General features: G+C 43.2%; 1 protein-coding gene across 1 annotated transcript; it reads right to left on the bottom strand.

The window, feature by feature from the left end:
• Window positions 1-2: 2 nt before the first annotated feature.
• On the bottom strand, window positions 3-22,976 carry greb1l (GREB1 like retinoic acid receptor coactivator). Its single transcript, XM_008334459.3, is given in 35 exon segments — window positions 3-166; window positions 524-662; window positions 1,092-1,292; window positions 1,398-1,536; window positions 1,622-1,849; window positions 2,282-2,444; window positions 2,645-2,804; window positions 2,807-2,866; window positions 2,959-3,120; window positions 3,281-3,420; window positions 3,523-3,669; window positions 3,758-3,860; window positions 4,052-4,617; window positions 4,708-4,940; window positions 5,088-5,203; window positions 5,647-5,989; window positions 6,143-6,279; window positions 6,408-6,597; window positions 7,076-7,256; window positions 7,413-7,613; window positions 7,717-7,851; window positions 7,954-8,082; window positions 8,175-8,474; window positions 8,634-8,819; window positions 9,022-9,159; window positions 9,297-9,422; window positions 9,550-9,687; window positions 10,689-10,811; window positions 11,752-11,877; window positions 11,982-12,158; window positions 12,252-12,428; window positions 12,578-12,751; window positions 13,248-13,407; window positions 16,247-16,359; window positions 18,621-22,976. Coding segments are annotated over 33 exon segments (5,859 nt in total). The 5' UTR covers window positions 13,405-13,407; window positions 16,247-16,359; window positions 18,621-22,976.
• Between the last annotated feature and the right edge of the window lie 609 nt (window positions 22,977-23,585).

Below are 23,585 nucleotides of genomic sequence, written 5' to 3'. Positions count from 1 at the left end.
GTTCAAACGTGGCGGCCAGTCAGAAAGTAGAGCGGCCGGTCTTCGCTGCAGTTGGCTGTCTGGAACTCGTCACGCAAGCGGAACTGCCACTCGTCCTCCAGCTCCAGCCTGGCGATGGTCTGACGCAGAGAACTTCGGTCTTGGCAGATCACACACAGAGTGGCTCCTGTGGACATGAGTGGGGACAGTGGGTCAGACAGTCTCTCAGACAGGTCCTCTCTACATCAGTTAACATTTGACTTCCTACACCTGGGACAATCGGATTTTGATTGGATTTTGTCCAAAAGCTAAACTGCACATCACACATATATTAACACTGTATACTGTAGTACAATATGGTACTTGAGCAAAAACTGACATCTTAAATAACAACCACCTTACTCAGTACTGTTTAGTACTGTTAACTCGCAGGATCAGATGATCCGGATCATCTACACGCAGACTTATTAGAATACATTAGAATTAGTGCCAGGCAGCAGATTAGAGGCACAGGTACGAAGTGCATGTGACTTGAATTACTCACCTTTGAGGAAGCGAAATTTCCTGAGCAGTCCAGGAAACACGAAGGAGTCGCAGAGGTACAGCAGGAGGCCACTGAACACCAGGCCCTGATGGCTCAGGTTGGTGGAGTGAGGACGGGAGTTAAAGTAACACACGGAAATCTGTGAAAGAAATATGACAGGAAAAAAGTTAGGACAACCAGCAATTACACTGAGATAATAACTTTATGAACTGCACAGAACAGAATCACTGGGATTCATCTGATGTTCACATTCAGATGTGCCAGTGGTTTCTGCCTGGTTAAGCTAACTGGGGAGCTAACGTCATCTGCACAAATACTTTTCGATGCAAATGCAAAACAGTTCCCAAGAAAACATGCACAACCCAGCTGTAAGCTGGAAAGGAACACAGCAACTTCGTGGCTTAGGGCAAAGTCTCCAGTGTTTTCCCTGGAACTGTTCGTTCAGGTGAACACTTGGAGAAGTTGCAGAAAAAGCCTGGCTGTCAAGCCTTCCTTTAGTTCAGGGTTGAGAGGATTATACTAAGAGCCTCCTCTGGTCTTTCTAGTGCCGTCTCCGGGGAGCTCTCACCTCAGGGCTGATGTTAAGGTAACTATCGATGGACAGAACTGGGTTGTTTCTGTTTTGAACAGCCTTTGGAAACAGTTTGTGGCTGCAGCTCTGCAGGAACCTTTCCAGCAGGAACTGGGCCGGAGCATCTAGAAGAGTCTGCTCGCTGTCTGGGGCACAGACATACTGGGACGGGCTGATTAGAGCGGGGTTTTCTATTTCCTGCAGAAACAAGAGTCAGCATTTGATATTCGTCAGTTATATGAAGTACTGGACAGGTACTATCTGAAGAAACTCAGACTTCCCCAGAGGAAACCACAAACCTACCATTAGTTTTGGTTTGACCAAGAAATCATTGCTTTCCCCTGGAATGTGTTTCTTCATGAGACTGAAGTAGTTGAAACGGCAGATCAGCAGCCCGCTGCTGTTCACCCTCAGGTTAAAGTCCACTTCTTCACAGCTATACCTGTGACAGAACAGCAACAAACACCGCATGACAACACCGCCATTTTCAGTTCACACACGACCACCGCATCATTCAACTCACTCACCGGTTCAGGTCGTACTGAACATTCTGCGTCAGGTCAACGTTAAGCAGGACAAAGTCGTGGAGATGACAGCGACTGAAGGGCTGACTGCGGGACCGATGGACCAGGCTGCTGCTCCACTTGCGAGTACCGCACGCGGCATACTGACAGATCTTTGGTGTGGCCTCCATGTGCTGCAGCACCGTCTTCAGAGACACATTTAGTAGAGACGTACTTCCATCTGAGGTCTCGCTAAACGACGGAGCAAAAGCAGGAAGAAGAGAACATGACATCAGCAGGTTTTAAGGTCAACGTTCTTCGACGTTATTGTTCTCTAAATTTAGCTATTTAAGGCAGGAATCAAACTGGCAGATGAAATAGTCTTTGTTTAAGCCTAATGTAAATGCACTTGAGTGCAGTAGCACTTCTGTCCAGGTTTATGAAAATTAAATAAAACAAAAAATAGCTTGCATTATTGAGTTTCATTTGTGTGGCTTAACTTTTTATCTCAAACCAGGGGGTGGAGCTATTTTCAGTGTTTAAAAAAAAAACCAAAACAAAACAGGGACTTCTAGTCTGCAAACTAAAAACTAAAAACTAAAAAAAGATTTTAAGAACTGCAGTCTTTGGGCAAATGCACAATTAGCCCTTTCCGTCATTTCAGCAAACACACACACACACTACCTGGGGTCTGTTGTGTGGTGGAGGTTCCAGAGCACACACGAGTCGTCCATCATGACGATGAAAGGCCACACGTCCTGCCTCTTGACACCTTGCTCCTCCAGTCGGTTCCTCTCCAGCTCCAGGTTGTGATACGACAGCTCTTTGATAATGAATCGAGCAGCACCTTATAACAAACACAAACACGGGTTCACTTTTATTTATATGTTTAAACTAGAAAAAATATCACAATGAGAAAACACAAAATGTGGCCGGATCTGAAACGTAATTCTAACTCAGTGACTGTTAGTAAACAAAGATTTTTTTTCCTTAAACTTTTGTTTAAGTTTAAGAAGAATGATGTGATTTTTAAAATAAGTTCCTCACCAACTCCAGCATTGTTGAACATGGCTGGCAGCACCAGCAGGATGTGGTTAGGCCAGTACTTCCTGTAGAGGTTCATCTCACATTGCTTCACCACCAGAATGTGCACGTGAGACGCACCATCCGTGGCGTGAAAAATGTTCAGTAGGCGATGTTCTTGGNNAGGCCATGTTCTTGGTTGCCCGTCGTTGGAGTGAAGATCGGACTCTTTAAGAGATCAGGATCCTGGAGATGAAGGAGGAGAAAAGTACGGGTGAGAAGGACCAGAACTGTGGCACCGACTTGGGAACACATTTGCTCTTCCTGACTCGACTCACCTTAAAAGAGACCAGAGGCAGACGCATGCTCTCCAGGTGGCTGCCCTGCTGGCTGAAGACAAAGTGCTGCTCTTTGGATTTGGGAATGATAAACTGGAGCTGGACTTCTTCCCCCAGCATGGACGAACAGAAGGTGAAAGCATGAAAGGTACAATCCGTCAGCTATAAAACACACAAAAGGTGAACGCATGATTAACACTGACAGACGCTCGTGTGCTGGATCACAAAGCAAATGACGTCTGAAATGTAAAAGCACTGCAGTGTGTGTGTATGAAAAAGGCTGTGGCTCAGCAGCCAGTGTGAGCGTGAGACTGGGCCTCACCTGCATGGCAGGGCTGGCTTCACAGTAGTGGTGACACTGTTCACAGTGATGAAAGGCATTGTGGGCCGCAAACCGACTCAGGCGTATTGACTTGGTCACTCGTGTAGCTGGTGTTTGGCCCACTCCTTCCTGACTGAAGTCTGGTTAAAAAGAGAAAAGCCACACATTTCAGTTAAACATGAAAACAAATCCACAACAGTAAATAAAAGTTCTTCTCCAGAAGGGTTTCTTCTTCTACTGACCTTTTAAGACATTTGGCATTTTCTCCGAGAAAACAGGGCTGGCCTTCCTGAATTTTGGATCTCGAAGGTAAGGGTCAAAGGGCAGCTTACGGATGTCCTCAACGTCCGGCCACTGGGTGTTTCCTGGAGTTGTAACCTCTGACGTTTCTGACGTTAACAAATACATGAATCAATAAGACTCTGAACCGTGAAAAAACAAAACAACGTGCAGAATGTTTCCCTGAATGATCCTCACCCTCGGCCTCTTCCTCCTCGTCATACACATCCACCTCCAACAGACGGATGAGCATTCGAAACATGATACGAAGGAACTCCAGGTAGGCACCGGTTTTACCGACCTGGTAAAAGACCAAAACATCACCACTGTCACATGGAAATGAATATTCACAGATTTATAATTCCATGTCATACTTCTTATTTTTAGTAACGTGAATGATGTGACGTGAACTTTGTCGTCAAACAGTCGTGAATGTTCTGTAATAACGTGAAGATTCGTGGAAGTCAGATTTGTCACTGTGTGTTCTTTTACCTGTGGGGGTCCACTTAGTAACAAGCGCCTGGGATGAGGCACAGGCGGCGCTTCATAATCAGCGTGATGCTGTCTGGCCGTGGTCCACTGACGGTAGTGGGTGCTCAGCTCTGCCCCCTGTAGGTTGTGGGTGATGGGAGGCCTCAGAGGGCTGCTCCAGGACATATCAGCGTGAGGCAGCAGGGAGAATGAGCTCAGCTGACTCCCCGACTCTCCAGCCAACAGACTGTACGCCGCCCGTGACAGGATGACTGTCCGTGGTGATACTCTTCTGGGTTTGTGGCTTCTGCTGCACTGCGTGGACTGGCTGGGCCTCTGAGTGGAGGATGAGGACGGTGAGGGGGAGGAGGATGAGGAGCTGGAGTAGAACGACGGAGAAGCCTTGGAGGATTTGGAGGGTATGGGTGTGATTTGGATTCCCAGTGAATCACACTCTTGCTTGAAGTCCTGTGTGCCCGTGGCCATGTCAGAGACGGCCGGGCCTTCTGGCGGGCCGGTGGAGGTGGAGGGCTTTTGAAAAGACTCTGCCACATCTGAGGAACTCACTCCATTCTCAGCTAAAGAACCTGGATGATAATAAAAAAAAGTCAGGTTAAATCTTATAATTCTGAATGTCCAAATCCAACTTTATTGAGATGGTGAGTTCAGGAACTCACCAGAAGTTCTGGTGGCTGCGCTTCCATTGCTCTGAGGTCTTTCCAGTTCATCTCCATCATTTATAATTGTAGAAGTCTTCTCCGGGTCTGGTTCTCGTGCAGCCATGGTCTTTTTGGGCTCCTGTACTACATCCCTGGTAACGTATGTGCAGGCCAGGCCCACCTCCTGCTCCAGGGCTGTACGGGTCAGGTAGCTGGAGTCGATCAGACGAAGGTCACTGTACTTCAAAGACCTGAAAGAAAATGTAAAGTGTTTTATACTTTTTTTTTTTAAGCAACAACATTAAATCAATTAGAGGTGTTATAAAAAAATACACAATTTAGGAACTCTTCAAGTCTGTAATACACACTCAGGGTCATGGAATATTGTGTGTTTTTACCTGGGAAACGTCTCTCCCAGAGGATCTTTTCCTGTCATGATGACAATGCAAGGCAGACCTTCCAGATCTTCGTAGGTGTGAGGAACCCAATCTTCATTTTCACAGCCTCTCCACGCCTGCACCAAAATATCATTTTCAAATTTACTTTAATTTGCAGGGACAGGAATAGGCCTGGGGTATCAATCCTTGATAGAAATTACCTAAATAGTGGAAGTATTATTTGATAATATCTACAAATAACATCTTTTTATATAATATAAGTATTTCCATTGTTAACATTAGGTTTAAACAGTGGAGTTTTCAAGACAAATTAAACAAATCATTTGCAAAGAAAATTTGATTTTACAATAAAGGCCTGTGTGGAAATGTATATAAATGAATGGAAGATGTGGCTTTCAGCTACAAGCTACTGACTTACATGGCATTTAACTTTAGTTCATTAGAATTTTAAACACTGTAAGTAAAATTGAACAAAAATAAATTAAAAAACACTCCTCTATATACATTAGGAACATGGCCTATAATTTAAAAAGATTCTGTGTTGTCACATCGTCCTTACCTTGAGGCGACTGATGAAGTTCCGGTGCAGGTTCAGTTCAGAGGCAGGACTTCCCAGCAGCACAGCAAAGCACAACTGCAGCCCCAGCTTATCCCTCACATCCTCTAGTCTCTCGCGGGCCAGCATTGCCAGCTGCAGGGAGGGGACACGGACCAGCAGCATGTGGCCCCGGCCCTGGGAGCTCTCTCTGCTGGGAGCACTGATCAGGTCCTCCACCATAGCCAGGGTCTCCGGAGTTATGTGGTCCCTAAGGGACGGGGAGGAGGTCAAGGCCATCATGGCCTCAGTGTACTGCTGAATGAGCAGGTAGCTGCGGATCACCATGCTGTGAAGATGAGGGTGTCTGAAACCATACGTGACACGTGAGGATTATTTCAGGAGTTTATAAAAGTGAATAATGTGTTTTATTCTTTAATAATGGTGGACACTGGCAGAAGGACAGAATCTATAATAAACTCATTCTGTTCTCCTGATTGTTGGTGTAGCCCACACTGACCTTTCCAGAAGAGTGTGAACCATCTTCTCAAATGCATCATCATAGCGCAGTATGGGGCTGGCCATGCCCCACTGCAGGGATTTGCTGTAGTCCTTCAGGCCAAAGTACAGTAATTCACTGTTAGACTGCTCCCCCTGCTGGAAAACAAAATTCACATGACATTTTATTGGTACTTTCAGACTGACTTCAGTTTGTTACTGTTTAACCCTGAATTGTTGACATTGTTGAAGTATTTAAAATTAAAAAAAGAAAAGAAAATACTGACCAAAGTGTGGTTGGAGGGCCAGTGAACCTCATTTTGAATGCTGATGCGGGACTGGTGGGTCTGCAGTGTGTATGGGAAGCAGCTGACCTGCAGGACAAGCAGGTTCATGGCGTTCAGGACTTCCTGACAGTTCACCACTCGGTCAGCCAGACCCTGCAGCTCCCCGTGGCACACAGAGCCAGACAGGGCACTGGAGGGAGAGACAGGTCAAAGACGTAGTAAGTTTAACAGTAATCCTACTGCAGTGGTCCGTGAGGTACTACAAAAACACTGCAGCTTTGGGTATATAAGAGCAGGAAGAACTTCTTTTGTCCCCAATGAAGGAACTCTGTGGGAACACAGGAAGTGATCTAATTTATGTGTCGGGCAGAGGACAGCTGTTTGCAGGGAATAAACAGAAGATCTTGGCTTAACATTCAGCAGTAACAACCTCATTTACACCAAGTCCGAAACAAGGAAAGCACATCTCAAATGTTCTGAGCAACAATTTGCCAAATATGAAGGAATGTGTTCAATTCAGTCACTTGTAGATGTTTCTACTCATTTTCATTTATTATCAGAGTCTTTCCAGGCCAAGGCTGCGGTCACAGCCACAACAACCTGTATTTTCACACAGGCGTTATCAACGTAGACAAACACAGTTCCTGTGTTTCTGGGGTGAGGCGTACCTTGTGAGGTCGACGTGTGAGTTGTCGTGAATGAGGATAAACAGAGTGTAAGGATTCAGTTTGACTTTTCTCATGAAGGCCTCCATCCTGGCGTGAACATCATTGTCCAGACGCACCACGTACTTCTCTGATTTCTGGTGGGCTGAGGAAAGGTCTTCAATCCCCAGATCCACAAGCACGCCTGGAGAAAAAAATAAGGAATGACATTCAGTGAGACAAAAAGCTTTGCAAAAACACCTGTTTTATTAGTGACTAATCCAAACGATGGAATTATTCATATGGAAAAATACAACAAAACAACAAGTTTTAGACAAAATAGCTGCTATTTGACACAAACCTGATTGTCGGATGCGTTGTGCCGTCTGGTGCACCAAAACATGAGAGGGTGGGACCAATACCAGAAAGTCCACTTTACAAAAGCGACCCAAATCAAGGTTCTGGGTCCCAGAGTCTGCAATGGAACAGACTTGAGAGAGAAGGCTACGAGCCACTCTCAGCTGGGCTGGATAGGTCTGGAACACCTTGGTCAAGAGCTCTCCTACAGGAGTAACCATAAGAGAAACGTGCTGTTAGCATTACTTTATTTAATGTGTGAATATAGAGGTCTATTATTTAAACAGTAGAGCACAACATTGTATTACCTCTGTCTGAAGGTGGCGACATGCTGGCAGCCTCCTGAGAATGGATGTGCTCACTGACATCACCGTGGAACGGCTGAACCATCTGACCTTTTCGCCGTCGTTGGTATCGCACCAACTGCTTGTCCAGATTGTCTCCTATTGGACCCAAAAGAAAAAGAAAAAAGAAAGTGACAAATCAGTACCAGATGGGAACAGAAACTGCATCAAGATAGAATTAAGGATGTGTCGTCCATTCACCTAATGAGGTGGTTTTAAAGTGAGAGGCCAAGATGCTGACTTTCCCTGTGATGAGCTCGTAACTGATTTCCTTCAAAAACTCGTTGGTTGTCAGCATGCCTTCAGCTAAGGCCCGTGCCTGATACTTCCCTGTGTGGAAAGTTAATACATATTTAAAAAGAATTCTACATGCAATTTGTGACCATCTTTAATCAGTGACTAATCTGGGTATTAACACTTACCCAAAACAAGCACGCAGAACTCATTGGTGCTCATTTTAGAAGCGCAGATGATGACCACATATGTGGGCAGGCACTGCTGGTGGTGAGGACCCTCAATGAGAGACCGCAGAGACTCAGAAATGCCTTCACCCAAAGAGTTGTGGGTGACCACCACCTGGACGCTGCCCCCGGAGACACTGGCTTCCAGTCGAGCCAACCAGGGTAGCTGGGAGAAGGAGATGGCCGGCCCGCCGGGACAGCACAGCATGGCCTTCAAAACTATCTGGTCCAGCTCCTCCCTCAGTGGAATCTGATCTGAGGCTGCAGAAAAAAAAAAGTTTAAAAACATAATAAATAAAAAGAATGATCCAAAATGTTAAAATATTATAATTGCATCAGAATCTTAACCACATCCAAGAATATCTAATAAAAATAAAAACAATTAGAGATATTTGTGTGATAATGCAGTTTCATTTTTACCTAAACGTGCAAAATATTGTAGAGTGAGCAGAATCATTGTCTCTACACTGAGCAGTTGGCTTCTGTTTAGGCCTAAAATGGTCAGGGTTTTCTCTGAGAGCTGACTGGTCTTGTAGCAGTTGACCAGCAGAGGGCTCACGACGATATCACCAACATTTCCATAGAAATAAGGTAAAGTGCCATGGCCTGGAGAGAGAAGTCTTCATTAGACAAGCACAAATGAACACCGAGGATTAAACTTTGTGTACAGTATGTAAAGAAATAGAAGAAATAGCCTGTAGTTTTACTAGAGCTTAGATATTAGATATCGGTAAAAATCAAATTTACAATTTATTATTGAACTTTGCCGACAGTTCGACGAACAACCAAGAAAATATAAAATTTGTACCAATGAGAATAACAGGGCGAACACCGGCCGTGTTAAGCAGGTTGTCAGGAACGATGACCGTCTCTCCTGCTGGGACCGGCTGAGGCTGAATGACTCCAGGTACCTGTGCCTGAGGAGAGGTCACCACTAATACAGAACCTGGGTGTGACGGAGGAGAAAGACAAATCAATGTCGAGGGTTAATCACAATCATATGGATGCTGTTGTCATTGTCATGTCAATTTTTTTTTTGTTGTTTTTGTTTTGCAGAATGCTTTAAAGAGTTTAGCAGCCGACCTGGGGTACAAACAATGGGCCTGATGGCTGGAACTGGTACTGCTGTTGGTGGGACAGGAATAGCGGAGTTGGGGTGCCAGCTCCTGTGACGCTTCTTTGGAGGGCCTGAATTCATGACGGATGATACTGAAAAACACAAACAGGTGAAGGAGATCAAACTAATGATAGATCAAGATGGGTCAGTTAAGGTTTAAAAGTTATTTGCTTCAATACAAATATTGGAATTTTCTCAAAAACACAAAGCTGTACTCACAGGTACTGTCTCCTAAATCAGAAGAACGATAGCCTCGACTTTGAGGCCCTATGGAGACCTGTGAGGGACTTAGTAACGGAGGACGTCCATCAACACCCAGACCATTTGTTGGCCCGTTCACCCTCAGAGCTGTGGGTACTGCAAACAAACATACGTGCAATTTCACGATTAAACTTTCTATATTTATTCCTAATTATTTGCAGATGGCACAGGCTGCATGTAGGCATATTTTTCAAATGCTCTAATCCTTTTAATATCACAGCCACAGTGGTGATGGGGAGCAGCTGTAATGGTTAGCAATAGCTGCAGGCTAATAACAAAAATAAATTGAATACAAAAATATGCCCAGGGATGTCATTACTTTTGGTCTTTACTTAAAAAAAACTAATTTTGGAAAAAACTTTTTTTTTGACCTGATGATGGCGCTGGAGGAAAACAAAGTAATCCCTTTAGTATTTGTGCCCACAGTTCAGAGAGGACCACTGGGGCTGTCCACAAAGAGCCATCTCACTAACACATCTCACTTAAATAAACACATCAGGAATAAAGGCATGAAATATAGTCAAAACATAAATACCCAGCGTGTCAGTGCTAACTGTGACTCATTGATTTTCTCTACGTGATCGTCTTTTTGCCAATGACCCCAATGGACTTTTTCCAATCTCATATTCACTGTGTATGCAATACACTAGAGCATTGATTGGTATGTGTAATCTTTACTTGTCAATATCACAACCTTGTAAAGGAGCTAATGGATAGCAAGACCTTAAAAAGTCATTACAGCATTCCTTCCTCCAGTATTGATTAGTAAGTAGAAGAGAGCGCAGGTGCACGTGCTTGTGTGTGCTCCTCTATGCGCCTGTGTGTGTGTGTGTGTGTGTGCTTGTGCATCTGAACAGGCCCTCACAGAGGATAATCTTGGCTCCATGGTCAGCCACAGATCCATCTGTTTTATGCTGAACCATGTAATACAACAACCTGTAGCTAAGCAACATCTTTCAGTGTAAGAGCAGGGCCACTGTTGTTTCTCAAAGGCAAATGCTTATCAGTGTCTATAGGTTGACAAACAACTATGAATATGTGACCTATATCTGTGCTTTTAAACCAGTTACCACTGTACTAGAAAAAAAAATCTTCACCTATGGGCAGAGTTTTGTTCCCAGGTGTAGAGGTCAAAGGTTTGAGGAAACTGCAGTCTCTGCTCAGGTCCTGGCTCCCAAAGAAAACAGAAGATGGCTGTGTTGTTCTGGTCGGGGGAGAATCTAAAAATGGAAAACAGCGATGTAGTGAAAACAAACATTTAACTTTTGTCCTTCTTTGAACTAGGCAAGTCATATATTTCATTCTAATTTTCCAGAACTGAAGCCCCAACTATGATTGATAACTCGCCTGCCCTTCGCCTTTGCACTACTGCAGCGCCGACCGTACTGCTTGCACAAAACAAACAGAGAGAGAAAAAGGAAACAAACAACCTTTCCTTCTTATTAATCATGTCAGCCACATGTCTCAGCGGCTGAGCGGTGCTTGTTGCTGTGTGTAATCTCTGGGCTTCCTAAGCCAATGATCACTGATACCAGGATGGGAGTAACCAAAAAACAACAAGCCTCACGCAGCAGCGATGTGACATGGATGTGTGAGATCCATGCTAACAGTCAGCTTCCAGGTTTAGAACAAATCAATGGCATAAGCTCAGGACCTTTTTGCTTTGACTAAAAGGAGGAACAGGGCATTTTGTCGAAAACAAATCACTGGTTTAAAGAGAGAGACGGAATCTTCTGCCAAAAGTCACTTAGGACCTAACCTATAATTTAGGCTTCACTACTAGAAGTACTGCAGTATAACAGAAAACTTTGCAGAGTGAAATTATTACTGCTTTTCACATAACCCTGCTAAGAACAACAGACACTGATAATATAATAATAATCCTCATTATCATCATTATCATCATTATCATCACTGTTGTTGTTATTATGATTATTATAAGATAGGTACATATATAAAATGACAGGAATATATGCTAATGGTAGGAATATATATACAGTATATATATATATATATATATATATATATATGGTAAGAATATCAACAAATACCAAAATATATATAGTAATGGTAAGAATATTTACTGATGCTAAGAATATATACTAATGATATTTTTTATTAATTTTGTTTGCAATTACTGTAACCTTCCACTAGTCTTACCTGAGAGTGAAAAAGGAGAGGAGCTGTGTCCACTGACGCCTCCATTCTCTTTACTGCTGAGGGAGGAGGAGGAGGAGCTGGGTTTCGAGGTGGACGCGCTGCTGGAGAACTGTCGCGATTTACATTCTGAACATGCAAAATAATGGAGAGAGGGGGAACAAAAACTGTGAAGTGCAATGTTTAAAGTAATATATTTCAGCATGGGTTGGTGAATTAAAAAAAAAAATTACCTTTCCAGCAAATGAGGGGTCCTTTGCACAGAGCACCCTGAGAATTCTTCACCAGGTAGTATTTTAAGTGCTTCTGCTTCTTGGGCTGAGTCGATAACTTCAGGTTGATGTGATTTGAAAACTCAGTGAAGTATCTGAAACCCTTTTCACCGCAGCCCATACAGTTTCCCGAAAAACCTAGTGGGAATCAAATGAAACCAAATTTATCTTACTGTAATGGTGCACGGATCTCCTCATTTTATTCCCTCATCCTGGCTGACATGCACTGACCTAAAAGTGCATTTTTCCCATTGTCATCTGGCAAAAATCGGCGGTCCACAGCACAAACCAAGATATGCTCAGGGACACTGGGGGACTTGGCACCCACCAACTCAAAACCGGCTGGTACTTCAACAGACTCTGTTGCTATGGAGTCCAGACGCAGGTCCTTACCAGCCTGACAGAACCCTTAGAGTAGAGCAGAGGAATAAATATGATGTTATGATGAAAAAAGCACTTCTGAGATAATGACTAATACAGCCACAAAATAACAAGCTGAAAAGATGCATTTTCTCTTATGAAAGAGTTCGTTTTTTTAATTTGCTGAGGATTATTACCATCCAGGGTGCAGCAGCCATCTGGTGCAGGAGCCTGCAAATAGGGGAGTGGAGGGCTGTTGCTATCTGAGTCATCCTCATCCTCCAGCTCCTCTAGATCATTGGAAGAATGACTGTTTAGGTGCTCGTGGCTTGGTGCCCCCCCGCCATGGATATCAGCATTGGACTTCATGTCTGATGAAGATTTTTAATCAAATTACTTTCATAGCAATAGATGAAACGTTTACATATTTGTTCTTCAATCTCCGACTGTTTTATTTTGATCGTGGGGTCATCAGTCAAGTGACGATGTCAACATGAAGACATAAACACCTTTTACATCCATTTTAAACAGCAATAAATCAATGACTCGTACGTTCAAGGGGTCAGGCCTTGTTTAAATGAGTCACTGCAGTAAAATGATGTAGAAATAATTTTATGGAGCAAATAAACCTGAAAGTTTTTTTTTAATAATTCAATGTAAATGTCCTCATAAATGGACATATCTGTGGCTGATCCATTTTATAACTTTTTTTAATCACATAATTTCATGTTTTTTTGGTAAAATAATTCCATCTGATTCCTGTGTTCCACTTACAGGAACAAATCATCTTCCTGTCATCCTCCTTTCCTCAGAGACAAAGTCCTTTCAGACTGTTTGGTTTATTAAACTTGTTAGCTGCCATCCTACCTTCTATGTTTCTAGGATACGGCTCAGGCTCCAGGTAGAGCTGTGTGAAGATGGGCTGTGGATCTCCGCTGCTCGAACGCAGCGAAGCCTCAATTGAGTTATGGAGAACCTCTTCGAATCGAGCAGACTTCAGCTGCCCGGCATATGAATTCCCCATTATCTGCAGGGGAAAAGAAAGAAGATGCAGAGTCACGACAATGGTTATGTCTGGTCCGAGGTTTGCTGCCGTTGTAGGGAAGTCTGGCTCCACAGACTGAGTCATTCTCATTACAGGCAGGGCTTTCATAATGACATTTGTTTTGCAGATGTAGACATAAGAACATATTTGCTATATCTTATAAAAGAAAAAGCTGTAATTATTTTAATGTGGACACAGAAAAAAGAAATATCAAACTACGTGCACTACAGAGTAAAACATATATAAATCAGCTTCCAGAGTGGGTTCTAATACACAGTTACACTTTAATGCAGCTCAGTCCGATGTCCAACAGTGTGTACTGAAATAGCAGTTTAATCTTTTCTTTCTCAAGTGCGTCAAGCTGAAAGGGTTCGTCAGTAAATCAATGTAAGAATCAATCTTTTCTGCTGAGATGTAAAAGCGTGACTTCTCAGATGAGAAGATTTGCTCTCAGTGTTTTTTTCTCTTTTTGTTTATTACAGTGAACGTGAGCTAGAGGTTTTGACCTTTACGTTGATGGATGGACGACATATTTTATCTTTTCATAAACACAACAACTGATAAAAGAGAACAGATGGAAATGATTAAGTTTGTTTCTTATCTTTTACCATAGTTTATTAAGATTTTCTAAACATCTGAAATACCCACTCCCCCACTCCCTGCCCCCCTTCCATTTCTCCACCTTATAACCAAATATATATCCAAATATAACAGCCAAGGCCAATGCCTTTTCCTCTCTTTCTGTGGCTCTGCATTTCTGACGGCTCTTCCCGCTGCCCTGTGCCCCCTTCAACCTAGCGTCCACTGTGGGACATCTGCTGGGGTCGACCGCGTGGGCCTGAGTTTGACTGGCCTTTTGGTGGCAGCTGTTAGCTGGACAGAAGCCCAGGCTTGTACCCACAAAGGGGAAAAGTGAGATGGACAAGAGAGTGGGAGGTGAAGGAGCAGCTCTGCTCAAAGACAATGCTGCTCTTATTAGCACTTCCTACTCACGCTCCTGTTTCTTTCGGCTCAGCCGGGACATGTCAGTGGATCTGTTTTCAATACCGAGCTCCTAATCAACAGAGTTCAAACTGTGTGGGAGGAGAGGAGGAAAATAAACACAGGTTCTGGCTGCTTTCCTGATGCCTGGGTTTTAACCTGAAATGCCTTTCAGAGTTTGTCCTTGTGATACATTTGACAGGTGTAGGTCAGTGTTGTGGTTCATAAACATCATAAACAGCCAAGTGGAGGCTGCACAGGCTGCAGACGTCAGTGGTTTCGGGAAAGCTGAAAAAAAAAAAAATCCTCCCTCTGTGCCTGCACCCTGACATGACCTTACAGGGACAGGACTGCTCGTATCTTTGACCACGGTCACCGACTCAAACCTGAGATGGAAACAAGGTAATGATTTAACTTGCCTCAGTCAGACCCTGTACCACTGTTGTGGTTATGCATGAGTGAAGACTAAAGCATTTTTAAAATATTTTTGATTCATCATTTTTAACAATTCTGCTGCAGATAATCTCAAACCCAAAGCTGAACTATTAAGAACAAACTCATGTTTGTGTTCTCACCTACTCAAACCCAAAGCTGAACTATTAAGAACATTTAATATTAATATTAAACTCATGTTTGTGTTCTCACCTACCTATGCTATGTGCTTATTTTAAAAATGTATTTTATTATATTATTGCAGAGCTGCGTTTGTTTTAAAATTTGCTTATTTTAAAAATGTATTTTATTATTTATTATATTATTGCAGAGCTGCTTTTGTTTTAAAATCGTAGTTCATTAAATGTTTGCTGCTGCAGTGACTTTCAATTTAAATATTTTTATTTTTCCCCCTTTGTGCCTCAAACCTAATGTGATTAGTTAATTATTATCTACGCCGTGGCCTGAACATTAGAAGAGACAAGGCTAGAATCAAGTTAGAGTTGATTTTCTTGTCTCTGGTGTCACTCTGTCCAAGCCTGGGCAGGTTCCAGACCCTGCGTTTACCTAACCACCTTCCTGGGGAGGAATCTGACCAACCCAGACAAAAGACCAGATTAACAGTGCCTGGCTGTGGGAGAGATAAGCAGCTTAACAGAACGAAGCTACAGTATTTTGTTGCTTAACTGATGGGAGGAAGGTAGCTGGGCTGCGTTGAAAGACAATGAGAGAAGTGGCCAAGGGGGTTAAAACAGAAATGAGAGCCCGAGGGCAGTTTAAGCTGCCTCCGCCTGTTCAATTGAGAAGTCACATCAGGCTCCGGAGGCCTCTTTGGCCGGCTGACCCTCAAGCCTCAGAGGACAGGTTTGTCATTAACCTCACACAGACCGGAGGTGAACACGAAGAATTGACCTTTTATCGCATGCGCGGTTTAAAACAAAGCGCGACTGTGTGGCAGAGGTCGGCTAACGGATGTTTCTGGGTGTTACTCAGGTGTTGCTAAGGTCAGCTGTAGTGGCAGACAGGAGGGTTAGTCCAGGTGACTCAGCAGCCAGTGTTTGCATGATGGATGGTCAAACATGAGTCCCCCCTCCCAGAGAAAATGTAGTCAAATGTTCAGAGACGAATGGAGACACAGGAAGTGCCGGTGAACTGACGCTGACTTTAAAACTGCCGCCCTGCCTGTCAGCTGGTCACTCAAGTCCATTCCTCTCCTCCTGGGTGGCATTAGCAGATTGTATGAATGTGACCCCAGGTCAGAAAAGACCACACTAATCTCCCCTCAGTGGATTTGAGCTGACCGTGACAGAGAAAATATGAGAACCTAGAACCTCCCCTGAGGAAGAGCTGGAACTCTGACACGAGCAGAGAATTAGAAAGAAAAAAAAAGAGAGTGAGTGAAACTTACGTTGTCAGATTGTTCCCAGGCGTGAAGGGACTTGTTCACCTCTGCTACATGCTGGGGTCAGTACCACTTGTCAAAAATGGACTGCAAAGAAATTTCACTCAGTGCTTGGAGACCTGGAGGGGAGCACGGAGATCTGTGATTAGCTCACACAGACTATCAGCAGCAGAGAGAGAGTTCAATACAACTGGATCATCTCACACCTGGTCAACATGTGATAAAGTGGCCTGATGTTACAGATCTAATATGAAAGAAATACTGTCAGAACCGTTGGATTGAGGATCGAATCAAACAAGAGTCCTATCCTAATATGAAAGAAATACTGTCAGAACCCTTGGATTGAGGATCGAATCAAACTGTGACATTCTAGTCCCCTGGATCTCAACTGATACACAGGCTAAAAACAAACTTACTAACTAATTAAATGTCCTTTTTCCAGCGTGTTTCTCATGCAGTTTTGTTCAAATGAATTCCGGCTAATTTCATGGAAATACATTGTCAGATTTCATTTCAACACATCTGTAGAAATCATTTCTTTGGGTAACTTTTTAAATTCAAAAAGCTGTTTCATACATTTTTCGTGGCTGAAACCTGACTGTTATGGAGCTAAAAGCTGCTATGTGATACCAAAGCCCCGGGGCTATTTTCATGGAGCACAATTGGGTGCTTTAGTTTGTAGCAGCACCGACTACACACACCGTCGCCCTCTGAATAGATCTGCCAGCTACTTTGACCCTTTGACAAAGTATTGTTTTGTCACTCAGACTCTGATATAACAGAAGCAAAGTTCTCTGCAGGGCACCGACACATCTACACAGTCATCACTTATTCTGTAAGAGGGCGGCAGGTCTGGGGTCCAAGTCCTTTACATGCATGTGTGTACACAGGCAGCTTCAACTTGCATTTACTGAGTGGAACTCTCTTTGTGAATGATTAGCAGATGTGTCACCACTGATCAAACTGAGCTGAAAGAATCTGAAAACATCAATGTGTCAATGGTGGCGTGTCCTCCTTCACCTCCTGAGCTGCTGCAAAAAATTACCTACTGCAAATTTAGGTTAGGAGCCCCCACCGAAAAGAATAAACACATGTAACTCGCAGATTAAATTTGGAGTAATATTGTATCACAGTGAGGTATTCAACAGATGATATGCATCTCCACAGAAGCCTTCACATTCTAATTAGCCAGAGTACACACACAGTCCTGAAATATTTTGATGCTTATCTTGTCGTGAGAGGTTGACAACACCAAGGGAGAGACGCAGATCCCTCGTAAGATGAGGACCGAGGTGCCGTAAATCTTGACACCAACACATGCTCTGCCTGAGGGGCTTGGCAAGGGTCGGCCTCTCCAGTAAGGACATTTACTGAGGGACCGTAGAAGACGCTGACGTGCTGATTTTGTCTCGGCAAGTTTCAAGGGGATGTGTAAAAATGTAGACACATTAATCACATGTACTCCCTCTGAATGAAAGAAACAACATACGCACAAAGAGCTACTGTACTGCAGTAGTATTTGTACTGACATCAGTAACAGGGGTGTCTTTTCACAGATGGTGGAGAAAAATGCCTCTTCACGGCTGAAAATAAATCAAGATTAACTGACAAATTCTGCATTTTGTCTTTTATTTTAAATGTTATTTTTAAATGAGGTTTAGTCACTATCTTAAAACTCTGATCACTAATTTGTCCCACTCTCCGTAGCGTAATAATTTTAAACTCGAGCCAGTTTTTTATTCTCATTGTGCCTTTTGTTTTACCGTAAACTACAAAGTCGACAACGTCAACAACAGAAGAATAAAAACACAGCATAACGTTAAACACGATCAACAACTCAGCCTGGTTTTATCACTGTCTGCATCAGCAGATGCTTCATTTATGGCCAAACAGTTGTAAAGTCATGGCTGTGGCTACAGTTGGGGCAGACCATGCAGATAAACTTGACATTTAATCAAAGTCAGAAGAATAAGAGCCACTTAAAACCAGTAAATGCACAATTAGGTGTATATCATTCCCTCAGGTGATGTACAGTATTTACAGTACTACTTTATTTCAGTTGCATGTTTTTAAAACTGGCTTTTTACCTCCATGGTTTTAACCTCATTGTTCTGCTCAAACATGTAAAAGTCACAGCAGTTGGAATAGGTGAAAAGAGGTCAGAAAATTCTTTAACACTGTGGTGAAAAGACAGATCATCAGACACGGGAGAAAGGGGGTTGGGAGTGAGGAGTGAGCGGAGAGAGAAAAAGGACAAACATCTTTCCATGTTGTGTAAATTAGGTGCTAAAAGCCCATCGTATTAGTGCTGTGTGACACACAGCTTGGAGCTTCACACCAGAAAAACAAAAACAACAAACAGAAAAATAAACTTCTGTACCTTCCATGACTCCTCAACAAGTACTGATGAATGTGGTAAGAATCCAAATCAAATGCAGTAATTCCAAAATGTGACAGCGTTTTTTTTGTTTTTGTTTTTCAGATACAGTCCATGTTTGGTAATAAATCCTTTTGGGGAGGAATTAGTGGAAACGATCCCTGCAGCATATGGAGATTCACTCTTCTCTGGTTGCTCTCAAGTCACCTTTGTCATGATCCTCTATAGAAAGGAATGAGAGAATCCCACTCTTCCACACTGTTCAGCAAAAACCCTCCCTCTTGCTCTCTCTCTCTCTCTCTCCCTCTCTCACATGCAAACAAACACACACACACACATACAAACAGAGCCCTCCCCCCAAGTCCCCTATGCCCTCCTCTGTCCTGTGCCATTTGCCAAGGAGGGAGGGAATCCACCGGGGGATCATTCATCTTGGCCCTGCTGACCCCCTGTGGTGACAGATGCTCTTGGAGGCCTGTGGAGTGGAGGGGGCGGCGTGGTGGGGAGGGGTCAAACAAAGAAAGCGGACCTGCAGCATCTTGCCGCTGCCACACGGCAGCAGAGCCTCGCCACGCGTGACCCCCAGCAAGCCGCAACATCTGCCGCCAACACCTCTGTTGCATCATGTAAAGGAATTCCAGAAAAGTGGAGCGATCCGTTACGGGAGCCCCGAGTTTCACTCTCACTCTGAGACTTCACAGTCCAGTTTCTCACCGCATGCCTCACCCGACTTTTTTATTGGGGGCCAATTTAGTGACAGGGGAATTCGTCTCAGGTCAGCTTGAGCATTTTGTCTTCATAGCCGTGCCCGGGATTGACCCCACACTGAGGTTTTACTCCCACTATAAATACCGCAGGCTCATCTGGTCAAAATAAATAAACGGAAATGCAACGCAAACCAGCAGCCACTGACAGATGCTGGTGCATTATGGGTCATTATAACTCCTTAAAACATTATCGTGAAAGGGAACTTATTACAATGGACATAATCTAATGACACTGTGTAAAAGGTGTCACTGCCTATATTTATAATAGCTGTAAATTATCACCGTTTCTCACCCTGTCTGTTTGGCTTTAATAAAATATTTTCAAAACTGCAGCAACAACTGACGGTTATTTTCATGACTAATGAATCACAAGCAGTGTGTTCAGACAACTGATTAGTCATTGTGGCCAGTAAAAACAGGAAGAGTTGTTTGTCATGATTTTGCCCACAAACCTGATGCGCGCGCCATAAATGATTTATTAGATAACGATAACATCACGCATCGTTACATTGTGGTGACTAGATTTTTATCTATCACTGTTTTCTTTTCATTTTTAATTTGCAAAACAGGAAAACACAGCCAAATGTGTCACAGCCAGAGGCCGAGATCAGCAGTTTGATGCTATGCTAATTAGTCTCACCCCTCATGCTTAGAATCCTTATGATTTCATTTGTACTTTGAGCTGTATTTATTTTTCTCCCAGCTAATTACTGTCAGTTAAGGTCGGGGGGGGTCTGTTGGGTAAATATTAGTCCTGAGTAAAGTGACATCCACCTAATGGAACAGTGCACTTTCAAATAACACCAGAGCAGTTTTTATAAACAGGGCCTTCCTGTGTGCCGGGGTGATGATTCCACTAGAAATCATATCTGGTATCAGCGGTCTCTGTCATAAACAGAGTCATTATCCACTTCTCCGTTTACTGGCCCAGGTGTCCTGCTCCACTGAGCTGTGTGACTGATGTTCCAGTTCATTACCACAGACACAGTCAACAGTTGTTTTAATCAAGTTGTGTGCAGCTTTTCTCACCTCCTCTCCAATGGTTATATTACAGCGCAGTCAGTGTGAGGGTAGCTGTAAACAACCGCCTGGGCCAATCAGAGCCCTCATTAGTCCTGACGGGGCCTTCATGCACTCATCTCTCTCAATCAGCCACATTTGTCTAAACATTGGGCTTGAGTTTGACTGTGAAATTTGTCCAGCTATTGCTATGGTCCGAGCAGCTGAGGACTTTGCTTTAGTTGTTGGTTAGAGACTGGCAGCTATGCTGCGAGGATGAGGTTCAACAGGTGAAACAAAAGTGAAATCCTGACAATGATCCATCAGATAGCAGCGGAGCCACAAGTTCAACTTGGGGAAAAGAGCCGTCAGTTTGATTTATGCCCAGCCCCTGACTTTGACATGGCCTGTTCACAATAAACCATTGAAAATGGAGATAATGACTAAATCCTGCATTTTTGTTTCGCCTCAAAGGACACTGTTCAAAAAAAAATATAAAGGGTTGTGGATTGAAAGGTTGCCCTCCCCCAGAACCCATCCTTCACCTCTGCATTCAGCTCCCGCTAAACTCCCTGAAAAAAAGGGGAAGCACCCCTGCACCCGCCACCTGAGGACAGATGGGTCATGTGACCAGCCAGAGTGAAGCGGGCGTCATGACCGAGTGCTGACTCAGCACCTGCTTAACACATGACTGTGAGGGAGGTTAGTCTGCTAACTGCTGCAGTGTAGAATAAACTTAATGAAGTCAGCCGTCGATTTATTATTAAAAAAAAAAACACACCAAAATACAAAAGCAATCCCACAAATGTAGTCATTTAACCACTTAAATCAATTAAAATGTAGGTGTACAAGTAATTAATTAAACATGTTTACAAGTTAAAATGTCATTGATGTCAAAAGCTCAAGTTTAGAACCGTGAAGAAAATTCCAAAATGTGACGGCAGTTTTCATCCTCTTGATGAATGTGGAGGAGGATATTTTTTAAATAAATTCTTAAGTTGACTCTCAATAGAAAAGGTGAAAATAAGTTTTAAAAAAAGCGGTCTAATCAGGTTTTGTTTTACAACAACAACAAAAAATGAATTACTGAAGAAGAAAAGGACTATGATTGTTGATTGTCCTGCGCCAAGCTCTACATTAAACACTGCAGTAAATATTTGAAGTTAATTCAACCCCAGGCTCCGTGCTGCAAGTTCACTTCTAGAAGAATGAAATACATTAAAATCTCTCTCTTGCTCTTTCACTTGGGACAAATACTGGTAAATTGCAGTTGAGGTTTAACAAATATAGTGGTTGAAAACCAAGAGGTGGGGAAGAACAACAACCAAATGTGCTAGTTAGCACGTTGGCCTCTTATAATAAGAAAACAATCCTGCAGCTTGACTGTCAAAATAAGGAAGAAGGAAAAAAAAACAACACAGAAACAAATTTGGGGACCTTGTGAAAATTCCCGCAACAGATTTCCCCTTTTTGCTCATTTCAGTTAATGCCAAGGGTGTGAGGACTCGCACTGTTGTTTACTGTCCGGGTGGCAGTCCACGGCTCTAATTTCCTTATAAAAGCCCCACTGCCTCCTTCCAAAACCCCCGCCCTCCCACAAGTCAGGACTACCCGCTGGGCCCTGAAGTGCAAATCTGAGCTAGTGAGGATAGCAGATGAGCTAAGGTCATTCATGGCTTTCCAGTAGGCCACGCAAACAAAGGCAAACATTCCAGCTGAATGCCATTGCTGAAAATGGAAAGAAAGAGAGGGAGAAAGAGACAAGAGCAGGGCTCAGAGGAGATAATAGCCTAAGGGTGAATGAGTGAGTGTGCATGTACGTGCATGTGTGTGTGTGTGTTTGTGAGTTTCTGTTTGTGTGTGTGTGTGTTCCAAGGGATTATCTGTGGAACTATAAAGTGGGGTGAACCAGGGTTTAAGGCCTGATGTGACCAGAGGGAACGGGGGTAGGGTCCAGGCCCTGAGGAGGAGTGGACAAAAGGAGCATTTGGGCAGATGAAGAAGCCATCATCATTAACCTACTGGAAGTTTACTGTCTAGTTATAAAAGTCATTTCAAAATTAAGGGCTATGTGGTGAGTGTGAAAGGAGAGCAGCGCTGGAAAGGCCTGTGAGGGGCTGGAGGCCGGACCGCCGCTGATTGAGGAACGGTGGGCCTAATCCATTAGGGGACCAGGAGCCTTTGTGTTAACTCCTGCATGATCGCAACGGTGACCTTGCCACACACTTTGGCCCGGCCGATGAGTTTAAGGGCAATGCATTTAACCTTAAACTAAAATCTGAGCCATGGACAAAGAAGGGCGTCATGCACTGAACGGTCAAACTCGACAGAGAACTGACGCAGCACAAATGAAAATCAAACCTTGTTAACTGTCGCCTTAGGAATGCCCTGCATGACAGAGCAATGACCCAAACAACCTTGAATATGAAGCAAAAAACAACCACTGATCTAAGGGGGAATGTCTTAATCAACCATCATCTATCTACCAACTATTACCTATCATTAACTAAACCAGTCGTCCATTAACCAAGATGGCTAATTTCATTTAAAGATAATGTTATTTTTAATTGTGACCCCTTTATTTTACTAACAACAGGTGATAACATTTAAAATTCAGGTGAATTTATTTAAAATATTTATACATATATATATTAAAAGTCAAACATTTTGGCCAATGATAGTATTTATAAATGTTTTTAATATTTAGAGTACAACTACAAAAAAAATATGTTTTTTAATCTCCTCATACCGTGGCTACAGTTATTACATAACATTAATTCCGAGTTTTCATCTATCTGTTATTCAAACATCTGTGCTGGTTTTCTATCAGTAAATCTCATTCCAGAATTAAATGACAGGCAGTTCTTTTTAAGACACTTTTCCCCTACAAAAAAAAAAAAAACCCTTTGGTTTTGATTTACAGCTGTGACAAAACTTCAACAGCATCATTGTTTATCATTTGATGGGCGTCCAGAGAGATCTGCTCCCATGGCTGTTATTCCCTGACAGAATAAGTGAATGAACGTGAAGGGCGAGTCACACTTTACAATGCTGTTCATGGCTGTGTAATAAAATGGAAGCCCTGTCAGTCAACCCCATCTGCATTTTACAACGTGGCCGGGTTGAACACCAGTTCACCGCGGCCAGAACAACAGGAGGAACCCAGGACCCTAATGCATTTATGGACTTTTTCAGAGAAGCA

The sequence above is a fragment of the Cynoglossus semilaevis genome, chromosome 20 (assembly GCF_000523025.1).
Source record: "Cynoglossus semilaevis isolate Cse_v1.0 chromosome 20, Cse_v1.0, whole genome shotgun sequence".
NCBI lineage: Eukaryota > Metazoa > Chordata > Actinopteri > Pleuronectiformes > Cynoglossidae > Cynoglossus > Cynoglossus semilaevis.
This window is presented reverse-complemented; position numbering and strand designations above follow the sequence as displayed.